This window comes from Lampris incognitus, chromosome 8 (assembly GCF_029633865.1).
Source record: "Lampris incognitus isolate fLamInc1 chromosome 8, fLamInc1.hap2, whole genome shotgun sequence".
Taxonomy (NCBI): Eukaryota; Metazoa; Chordata; class Actinopteri; order Lampriformes; family Lampridae; genus Lampris; species Lampris incognitus.
Window position 1 is genome coordinate 7,234,369 of NC_079218.1, and position 11,548 is coordinate 7,245,916.

Sequence of the window (11,548 nt, forward strand, 5' to 3'; positions counted from 1 at the left end):
TCGTGTGGCGTATCCACGATAGCTCCTTTTCACTGCATCTCATTCACCTCACAGATTTAAAAGAAAGATTGTGTAGTCACTGAAGAAAAACAATACTAGAGCATACTCATATTTTTATACACAACACTACTGCATGCGACGCCAACAGCACAAGCATCCGTGCAGTATTTCCTATCAAGTTTTGAACGCGGACATATTTTTCAATTATTGGAATTTACGTCAAACCTGTGCCAGGGAAAACAAGCATTGTGTCACTGCCACAACATGAAGTAACGGTTTCTGAAATTGGATGATAAAGTGTCGTACCTACCGAGGCTCAACACTCAACACCACTGTGGCATATTTTTCATTTACTGGAACTGTAGTGTTGACTTCTATAGGAAAAAGAATCAATGAATGTCCATTTTCTGTCCATTTATTTTACTATTTCAAACTTGTTCAACCCCGATTAAACTGTTCATCCCTACTTCTTTTTTTATTTTGTGGAAGACAAACTAAACACTGAGGCTTTTGGATGTAATGAGGTAAGTATGGATTCAAATATCTTTATTTTGAACGTGCAAAATAAAAGAGAAAATAACCAAGCATAAATAAAACAAATCAGCAAATGATAAAAATAAAACCAATAGAGAATCAAACAAGAATTATATGTTTGAAAAGGAGCAGGAGGAAGTTGCTCCTTAAAATTTCCTGCCCCCTCTCTAATGCTCAATTAATAAACCTAAATAATAAACTTAGTTTTTTTTACATATCAGAGTGTCATTCTCAATAACTATCTCACAGTGACTCAGTAAAAGAAATAATAAAAGCAATAGAAATAAAAACAACAATAATGGGAGTTTTACTTGGCTGCCTCCACAGCCTTGTGGGGTTTCGCACAGTATGACTGTTTTAAGCAGCTGTTGGAATGTTTAAATGCCATACACCTGAATATAAATCTTTTTGAAATTTAAAATCTACCTGATAAACATTGTTATTTATGGCCAGGATGGCAACAAGCTGGATTTGGTGGGTTAAGAAGTTCTCAACGCAAAGAAGGGGGAAATGTCACAGAGAGCGCTTTAATTTGATGAATTACATTAAAATAGTGACTCAGCTCATTGAAAAGGAAAACATTTTAAGTGGTCTGCAGCATGATATATCCGCTTGCTAAAGAGTCCGGGCAGCACAGCTGTTTTTATTGCTTGGTTTTATTTATTTTTTAAGTTATATTTCATAAATATAATTGCTGTTTCAGCAGTGATTTAAATCAACCATCGGCTGCTAAGCACGAAACAGGCCTGTGCTGCTATGTCTCAAAACTTTTTTTCCTGTATCTGTATTGATATATATCTATACATGGATGGATAGATGGATAGAGAGAGAGAGAGAGAGAGAGAGAGAGATTTCAGCAGTGATTTAAATCAACCATCAGCTGCTAAGCACGAAACAGGCCTGTGCTGCTATGTCTTAAAACTTTTTTTCCTGCATCCGTATTGATATATATATATATATATATATACATGGATGGATAGATAGAGAGAGAGAGATTTCAGCAGTCGTTTAAATCAACCATCAGCTGCTAAGCATGAAACAGGCCTGTGCTGCTGTGTCTTAAAACTTTTTTTCCTGCATCTGTATTGATATATATATGTGCATGGATGGATAGATAGAGAGAGAGGGGGGGGGAGAGAGATTTCAGCAGTGATTTAAACCAGTGAGTATCCAGGTTTAGCCATCCTTCATGACATAACTGAGGAGTTGTCTATTCAAGTGTCGCCATTGAAAATTGGCAACCACATGACGTCACACGAGAGAATATTACATGGTCTTCTGAAAAGGAAACGGCGCAAGATCCAAAATGTACCGGAAGTAAAGAGAACACGCATTCACGGGCTCCAGCGAGCCGTTCAAAAGTGGATTTTGCCCGAGCCGCTCTTTCGTCATCTAAAGACGCCACGTGTGCTATTTAGAGCGGAGCAGCCAACAGCCGGCGTGACGGCGTCCTGGGCAGGGAGTGACGTCACACCCCCTCCGTGTGGCGTCATCCGAGGGCCAGGTGGCGTCGGCGGGGTGGCTAGCAAGCCAATGGCGGCGTCACGCGGGTTCGGGCCACTCGGCGGGTGGAGGAAATGGCTCCTTACCCGAGCGGAAGGCCGTACTTTGTGACGCCGAGCCCAGAGTCCGGCCAGCGGAACCACGGACAGGAACGCGAGGGGGCAGGGGGACGGTTGTGTTGCTTCGGTCCGACACGCTGGTTGCTGAGCAGCGCCTCTAAATGCGAGTTGTTTTTTCTAATATATATGTAAGAATATATATATATATAAAACAATAAGGGCTGCATTTTTATGAGTGATTTCACCAAAAAAATTAATTCGAAGGAAATCGTCACGCGGGTGACTACAAAAACCCACCTTTCCTGATTGATCAGGCGGAAAGGGAAGTTGGTGTCCCCCAAAAATAAATCCGTGGGGAAACGTTACGCTTTAAATGACCGGTCAACCGGTGACGCCGGAAACAAATAAATAACGAGTCTCAGCGTAGCGGAACCTCGAAGCCTAAACCCCGTTGGACGTGAAACGATGCGTTGACGCCGGAGAAACGACGTTAACCTTTCAGCCTCGGATGCGGGCGGAGCTGGCCTTGGTGCTGAAGCCGTGCTTTTTATTTGTTTTCTTGGGTTTAGTTGTTCTATTCTGCAATATAAGCGGAGGTGGGGAAAAACCCGGTCCAGAAAGTAAAAATCCAGCTTATTTGGGAAACTAGTCGGCGCAATCTGATGGTTTAGAGCAGTGTTTCTCAACCGGGGGTCCGCGGACCCCTAGTGGTCCGTGGTGTAATTGCAAGAGGTCCGTGAAAATAAAATATCTTTTAAAAAAAAGATCCTATGACATTTATAGAAATAGGGTTATTTTACTCAAATGTGACTGAGACCTTTATCTACCTAAACTATAAAGGGTAACAGGACTTTTTTTCTCTAATTACATCTGTTTCACAAGTGTAATTTATTGTATTTTAATAAGAGGTCTCGCTCCCGTTTGCATTGTTAAAAGGTACTGCATAAAAATTCTGTTGTTACATATATCTGAAAGTTACTGAATACATATTCTGTTTTGTTACATATATCTGAAAGTTACTGAATACATATTCTGTTTTGTTACATATATCTGAAAGTTACTGAATGCATATTCTGTTTTGTTACATATATCTGAAAGTTACTGCATAAGAATTCTGTTTTGTTAACTATATCTAAGTTACAACTGAAAGCTCTTATTTTTTGCCCCAAAGAGTGAATAAATGCTATAATGCAATTTAAAATGCAGTTTCTACTGTTTCTATCAAGATCAGGTGGAGGGGTCCTCAGGGTAGATCAAAAATACGCAGGGGGTCCAGGACCCCAAAAAGGTTGAGAACCACTGATCTAGAACATGGGTGGAGTAAAGACACGGTTAGGGTTTTTTACTTTCTGGACCGGGTTTTTCCCACCTCTGAATATAAGAACTATAGAATAGCTTCCAAAGAAATGCCGAGTATAAACGAGATAGAGGCAGTCTCAATACTTGCACATTAGTATGCAAGTAAAGCTGACAAAATTGATGATTGGTTTTAAATTTGTTTCAACGTCAAACACCAAAAAAAAAAAAAAAACAGCAGCCCAAAGTTCTTGCGTTTGCAAGGGTAACCCTCTAAAGCAGTGTTTCTCAACCCGGTCCTCGAGGACCCCCTATCCTGCAGATTTTCATTGTAACCCTGCATAGGTAGCCCTGCTTGTACTTACTCGACCAATCATCTCATAGCACTTAATTATGCAAGGTGTGCAAACTCAGACATTCATTGCTGATTGGTTGAATAACTACAAACAGGTGCCTGTTCAGGATTGCAAAGAAAATCTGCAGGATAGGGGGTCCTTGAGGACTGGGTTGAGAAACACTGGACTAAAGGGCTGAAAGTCAGCATTCCATAACTCATTTGCTATGTAATGACCTATCAGTGACAACCCTTATGTTTTATCTGACAGCACAGGTCATCAGTAGTATGTAGCTCTTTGCTGGCAGAACATTTCAGTAAGTACTTATTTTTTGGATGTATGAACCTAAATTGTTTTTTTTTTTTTTGCTGGCTCATCCTCGAAAAGCATCGTCTGGTTCTGAGCTACTCTTCAGTCAGCATCACAGAACGGCCCCACAAATGTTGTTGCACAAGGAGAAAACCAAACAATTGCCAACCATTTTTTATTGGTTTGTTTATAACAATCATAACACAGTTACATCTATAAACAAAGACTTAAAGAAACTGTACACTTGTAGTTGATACAGATACCTAAAACCCACATGGATATTGCTACTGCTGGTATGTATTTGACATCTCAAATGAATGTACAGTTGTATCGCTTGCCATTTAAGGAGCCATCATCAGCAGTTTGCTTTACATGATTATATACCCCATTAGCTTGGCTAAGAAAACATTCCATTTGTTTTACCGTCCTTAAAATGTATTATAACACACTGCATATAGAAAGATTGAAAATCCTTTTCACAGCTGCTATACAAATTTATTGCGATGCTATCACATAACAGACACAACCAACACACGCGATAAACAGGCCTGATGGGGAAAACTCGGTACTAGGGATTCGGGGGTTTATTGATCAGATTGGTTAAGAAAACTGCATGAATACAAGAGTTAACAAATAGGAAACAAAGCTTACAAACATTCTAAAACACTGTTTTTCCTTCATTTAAAAACAATAAAACAATGTGTTGCCCTGTGACTTGATGCATGCTCAATAATCCAGGTAAGAAAATCAAAGGTCGAGTCAGTTCATCTGGATACGTTTACTGACAGAAATAGACTATTATCTGTTCATCTGTCAATAAATGTTGCATCCAGAGCAACTGACTCAGCCTACGGATTCAGACGTTGCCCTGTGAGTTATCCATCCCCACCCCAACGGATTTCATGTGCTGTCCCTCATAACTCATATGGAATGTTAACCTCAGTCAAGCTCTGTCAGTTGTTTCCCAAACTCCTGTAAACAGCATGCTTGCTTGCTTGTTGATCGAGTAACCTGTCCCGCACCCTCCCCGTCCCTTACACTACAATGAAAACCACTGACATTAACAATGACCGCTGTTGTTAGGGTGATTTAAAATTGTGGGAGATGCCGAAATCCCCATTTCCAAAATGTACTTTTTTTTTCCTTCAATAAAAAAAATGTGTCATCTACAATCAAACTACTAAAAAACCTGTATTTAGAAAATAGCTGATAAAAATATTCCCCTGAATTGTACAAGAAAAAGAGGTACAGGGAGTACTGATAAAAGATGTGGTTTGAGAGATGTTATTCTGCCGCCTCTTCTTTCTGTTCGCCGTCTTCTGTAGCGGGTGCCTGAAACAAAATAAGCGAGAGTGTCAAAGTTGTAACAGCTAGGCCATGACCTTTATGTTCAGGTGATATCTTGGGCAGAATGCAAGAGAAATCTCATTCTGCTCAAAGTTTGATAGATGCCGTGTGCGCTCTTCCACATCAGAATCAGAATACTTTATTCATCCCTAAGGGGAAATTGGGTTCTATTGCAGACACTCACGCTCTAGTAAGAAAAAAAACTACAAAGATACAAGATAACAAGAAAATAGAAAGAAGAAAACCAGAAATAAAAGATAAAATAAGAAATAGAAATTAAAACAAAATATATCAGCAAGCACGGTGCACATAACACCCATCCATATTGCACTACTGCAGCACAAACAAAACCTGACAGGGTAAACCAAGTTGAAGGGCCGGTCCAATGACCATTAACTCCGAGTGTCTGACACTCTGTGGGAACAGTTGTAAAGCCTGATGGCCACAGGCAGGAATGACCTCCTGTGGCGCTCTGTGGTGCATTTCGGCAGAATGAGTATTACTAAAAGTACTCCTGTGCCCAACCGGCACGTCATGGAGCGGGTGGGAGAGATTGTCCATGATGGCACATAATTTCATGCACATGACCCTCACCTCTTCCTCAGCTTTGGCTTCACCATTCTCCGCAGGGGCCTCGGCCTCTTTCTCCTCGGGCTTGGCCTTCTCCACCTCTTTAGCTTTTTTGGGCTTAGCAGGTGCCTTCTGCAAAAGGGATATGGAAACAGGCTCAACACTCTTCCCTCTTTTGGGCCCACTTTTTTATCAAGAGTGGTATAAAATTACTTAAAGGTGAACGAAATGTGATTTGGTTTAAAAACAAAAAAAATTCAATAGAACAATTTCCTACCTTTGGCTTCGGCTTGGGCTCTGCCTTTGCGCTTACAGGTCTCTGTGATGGAGACATCCATCAGTATTTTGTTGTGACAAGGTAACAGATGGGTTATTATGAACATATGTCTGGCTTGCGTCTATACTTACATCCCTGAGCCTCTCGGATCTCCTCTTAGGCTGCAAGGGGGGGGGGGAGAGAGAGAAAATGAATTCTACTCATTAAATAGCCACATGAATGTATTGTTACTGCCCCCTGGCGGCCATACGCGTGAATCATGTCATAACGTTATTAAGGCGAATAAAGGCACAGCAATTAAACTTGCTCCGGCGAGGACGAACTTACCGCTCCTGCCTCAGCGTCGTTGTTTGCCTGTAGGGAGCAACAGGGAGAACCAGTTAGCTAATACGGAGTCGCACTTATAAAAACAAAGCGGGGCATTAAAAGCAGAGGTGTAAAAACCCGGTCCAGAAAGTACAAACCCTAACCGTGTCTTTACTCCACCCATGTACTAAACCGTCAGATTGCACTGACTAGTTTCCCAAATCAGCCGTTTAATACATGGATGGAGTAAAGACACGGTTAGGGTTTGTACTTTCTGGGCCGGGTTTTTACACCTCTGGTTAAAAGCCATTGGGTCGTGGTGTTACAGCTAAATATCGCCTATACGTGCTTCCTATTCTTCCACTTATATCGGGTTCTAGTTCCATGTGTAGATCACCCTCGCCATGCGTTATTAAAGCCGCGTCAGGCTGCTTACGTCACTTCCCCTAAGTCTTGCCTACTATATATATATAAAAAAAACAACTTCCGGGGGGGTCGGCGGTTCGAATCCGCCGTGTCATCTCCGGCCCGGCCGGGCTACAGACGCGACGGGCCGGGGTGTTAACGAGTCGGGTTAACAGGCCGAAACACAACCGGAGACGATAGTAAAACACGAAGGGGGGGAAGAGGAGGAAATAAATAAACCAAGAAGAAGAAGAAAAGCCTGGCGGAGGGAAAAGTTGGCCCCGCCCCCCCCCCCCAAAGAAGAAGAAAAACAACGAGGAAGCGTCCCCCCCTCCCCCCGGCAGCGCGGGCGGACGTGTGAGAAGGGTTCCCGCCATCCGTTTGAAACCGCGGCTCGCGAAGAAGCGCGCGAGCCGCTCGCGGAATCTACCAGAAGCCCCAGCAACAAGAGCCGCGCGGCGACGTCGGAGGAGGAGGCCCGCGCCGCCATTGCATAACCCGCGCGGCTGGCGCGAGCCGACAATAAAACCGAAGGGGGGGGCGGGGGACGACGTGACACACACACACATAAAAAAAAAGCTTCCGCCGCGAAACAGTTCCCTCCGCCGAACTAGATAGAGCCCGGCTCGGGTTTTTTTTTGGTGCTGAACGCCAGAAAAGCCGAGCCGAGCCGAGCCGTGCGCGCTCATGTGTGGGGACGGAAAAGCCAAGCCAACGAGACCGCGTACTGCCCAGCGCGGCGTAGTTTCGCGAGGGAAACCGCACACGCCGCAACCCGCTTTACTTAGCGCCCGTTTCCCATAAGCCGTCAATCAGTGTGTGTGTGGCGGGGGGAGGGCAGAGCAAACGTTACAGTTTCGGCAACGACTCCGAAACTTCACAATGCCGCGGCTCAACGCGTTCCCCCCCGGGGGGAGGTCGTCGATACGACGGCCAACTTTTCACGCAGAAACGCGGTCGAAAGACGGAGAAAACGTTCCCCCCCGTCCCCCTCCCCCCCCCCGGTCCGTGTTTTCCATATCGGTAAACAAGCTAAATCGGTAAATATAACTCCTCCGGCTCGCACGTTTTACACAAAATACAACCCCACGGGAGCCTTTGTCGTACAAATCCCGTCCGGAGACGATCGGAGAAAGCCGGCCCGGGACACACGGAACCGCTGCAGCGGGAGGAGCAGCAGGGGCAGCAGGGAAGACGAGACCTGCACAAATAAAAGCTACTAGAGCCAAATCAGAACAGAAGACCCCGATCCGAGCGGGCGGATCGGCGTCCGAAACTCCCGAAACGCGACCGTAGCCATCTTACATTTCGCCAACTCTACCGCCAACTGCAGAGAAAGCGCTTCTCTGCAGAGCTTGCAAACCCGCGTTCGTGAACGCACCGCTGTATGCATGAAAAATAGCGTTTCTACTCACTTTGCTCCTTTTAGGCATGGCTCGTTTTGTGTGTGCTTTTTTTTTGGAAAGGCGGGAAAAAAAAAAAACAGCGACGGCTTTCTAAACGCACAACAAAAAAAATATGGTAGTGTAATTCTGTGTGAGGCTATACTGGCAACAGTCTATTACGGCGGAGTGAGCCGTTAATGTTCCATAGGAACAAAAACTAGCTCAAACCGGATTGGATTCTCCCCCTCCCTCCCCATTCATATCATTACACGTTCAAGCTGACGGACGGGCTCGGCGCCCGCCCCCCGCCCGCCCGCCGATTGGCTCGCACGGTCGTCAACAGCGCGATTTCAAATCGCGGCCGCCGTCTGTTTGGACGGTTTCCCACGTCAATCGCGGAATATGTATGGAATTCGTCTTCTTCTTCTTCTGCTCTTTTTGTGTGTGTGTGTGTGTGTGTGTGTGTGTGTGTCCGTGTAGTCGAAGCCATGAGGATGCCCTCCATTCTGAGCGGGCATGCAAACAAAAAAATGATCATATAGCCTGCTGGTGAGATGGCCGAGGAAGAAGTGCTTTTCAAACAAAACGCGCGTCTCTGTTAGATCTCGTTCGAAGAGCCGCTTCCGGGCGAGTTCTCCTCGATCTCGCACTTGCGTGAACTGTGCCATTTACGTTGACAATAGAGCGGGGAAGGGTGTGTACCCCCCCTCCGCCAAGGCTTTTGTACATAGGCTTGGGAAAATGGCGACAGCCTTGGTATGGTCGATGGGTCCCGGATCGGTTCCTCCGCCGGAGCACCTCTCGTCGGTCTCTTCACACTCGGGTAGAAAAGTCGAGTGAATCCAAAAATTCGTTTTGGGGGGGAAACAGCGCCTTCACTTGTAGACAAGATTTCAAACGTTTGTTATTATTATTATTATAATTAGTTTCTTCATTGGTTTATCCCATATTAAAGAACTGATGATTTTTTCCCCAACAACAACAATCAAAATATTCAAATCTATCATGTTGGAATACGTGATTATTTGTGCATTTATACCATGGGAGATGAGCTTCAAATACGTCATTACCAGAAATTACAGCTGCGATGACGGAAACTTGATGGTTTCTGCCTCAGGTTAACCAGCGCAGACAAAGCCCCTCGTCAAACGCCCGGTCGCCCCCCTTTCAAACGCGTAAAACTGCTGCGAGACGCTCGGTCTGAGCAAAAGGGCCAATATAGTGTAACTTGCATGGATAAGAAGACACGCTGGCCGCTGGCCGGCGGGTCTGACCCTTTAGTCGAGCGGTTAGCGATGTCTCCTGCGGTGCGGGCGATACGGGTTCGCTTCCCGGCCGCGGCAGTTTCTGTGGTTGCGTTGTCCCCCGAATTCACTACAATACTTCCGAACAAGCTCTCCACTATGGAACACGAATCAATAACCCGATAGTATACACGACAGCACAATTACGCGCAGACACAAAGTTTTCGTGCTCTAGTGTTTGAACGGGGGGGGGGGGGGGGGGGGCGCCATAATGCAAATGGAGCCGACTTCCGGTGAACGACCTTGCAGACGACAACGCGCTGTTGTGCCTTGCAGGTGCTGCAGCGGTGCACCCGGTCTTGCTCATCCGTCCGTCCCATCAGTTACCCAAGCCGCTTATCCCAATCGGGGTCGCGGGATGCTGGAGCCTATCCCAGCGGTCTTGCTCAGTGATTAGTAAATTTAGTAGTGTGCCGAGCGAAGAATGTAGAGATATAAAAAATCTCTTGTGACCCGATTAATCAGCACCCCGAGAGTGCCGATTCACTTTAAACACCCCGCCAGAACCGAACGGAACCGACGGGAAACGACAGGCAAGGACGCACTGGCAGCTTCTGAGTCCCATATCCCGCTCGACCCCAGGAATGCGCCCTTATTCTACCTCTCCTCAGTAGTTGCCGAACAGTGCCTTCCCGGGACTAGTTCATTATAGAAGATACACTTGTCAGTCATGGTCCTACAGTCAGTCCGTCAAATGGTCGTCTACCCAGTCCGAGGCAAACATCGGAACAACAACATTAATAACGCAATGATTCCAACATGAGCATAACAGTCCCATAATCCCTTGCGCTTCCCCAGCGCGTAGACGTCAGTCCAGCGACCGTCTTTCCCGACCGCTACATAGCCCCCACCTGAAGGGTCAGTTGTCCTCGACGACCTCATCACCCAAGACATCGTCCCTCAAATGTCCAGGGGGGCATCGCTGGCGAACAGGCCGCCCAAAGCACCGTGTGCCATAGGCCTTCTTCCGCCGCACTCCGGAGCCGGCCCAAGCCCGGCGGGGTGCAGGAATCGCAGCAGTGCACGTACAGCTCCACGTCGCGTCGACAGCCAGGCCAGTAGAACCACCCCCGGAGACGGTGGAGGGTCTTGGCGTTCCCGCAGTGCCCTGCCCAACCACCATGGTCCCCATGGACCATCTGGAGAACCTGGGGACGGAGCACACGGGGCACCAGTAGCTGCAAGAGGCCACTCCCTCGTCCGGGAGCCTACCACATCCAGTACACCAAACCGTCGTGCAGCTCAAAGCTGCCCCACTGTGGTAGGCCCCCTCCTTGGGCCCTAGCGCTGACACCTCCGTCCATTCGGGGTGCTGCCCTGGCTACACCTCCGTCCACTCGGGGTGCTGCCCTGTCTCCAGCCAGCCCTACAACCACTGCAAGGGCCATATCTCCCTCCTGCTGCTGCGTGGTCAATGAGAACAACCGCTCCTCCTTGCTGGCGGTCTGGACGGCTGCCACCGTTGGTGTCATCTGGCCCTGCACCTTCTGCCGCTGGTAGCAGCGGCACTCCAATGCCACACCGGGGCTCTGAGCCTGCTAGCCAGCCCCTGAGCCCTCTCCTCCTCCTCCGGCTGGACCGGAGCGCCACGGTCTTCGTGCTGAAGGTGATGGTTGCCTCTGACATGTTATCATGGGATCCCCAGCGGGTCAAAAGGTCCAGGCCGATGATACATGGTCCCAGATGTTGGCGAGCCAGAACTCGTGTGTCAGCTCCTGGTCTCCAGCCCGGACTCGCAGTGACTTCCTCCATCTCATCCCAGCCCTTCCCCCAGTCAATGTCATCAGCTGGGTGTTGGTTGGGGACCATGCTACGGAGAGGTGGCTGGTGGTGCCCGGGAGGATGCCAGGCCGCGCCAAGGAAGTGGTAGACCCCGTGTCTACCAGGGCCCTGCAGAATCGAGCGCCGAGTTGGCAGT

General features: G+C 47.2%; 1 protein-coding gene across 1 annotated transcript; it reads right to left on the reverse strand.

Annotated features, from left to right (window-relative positions):
• Positions 1-4,202: 4,202 nt before the first annotated feature.
• hmgn1b (high mobility group nucleosome binding domain 1b) lies at positions 4,203-8,567 on the reverse strand. Its single transcript, XM_056285040.1, has 6 exons — positions 8,357-8,567; positions 6,558-6,584; positions 6,362-6,391; positions 6,231-6,272; positions 5,978-6,085; positions 4,203-5,368 (listed from the first exon to the last, which is right to left on the reverse strand). The coding sequence occupies exons 1-6, from the start codon at positions 8,372-8,374 to the stop codon at positions 5,321-5,323; spliced, it is 273 nt and encodes a 90-aa protein (XP_056141015.1). The 5' UTR covers positions 8,375-8,567; the 3' UTR covers positions 4,203-5,320.
• Between the last annotated feature and the right edge of the window lie 2,981 nt (positions 8,568-11,548).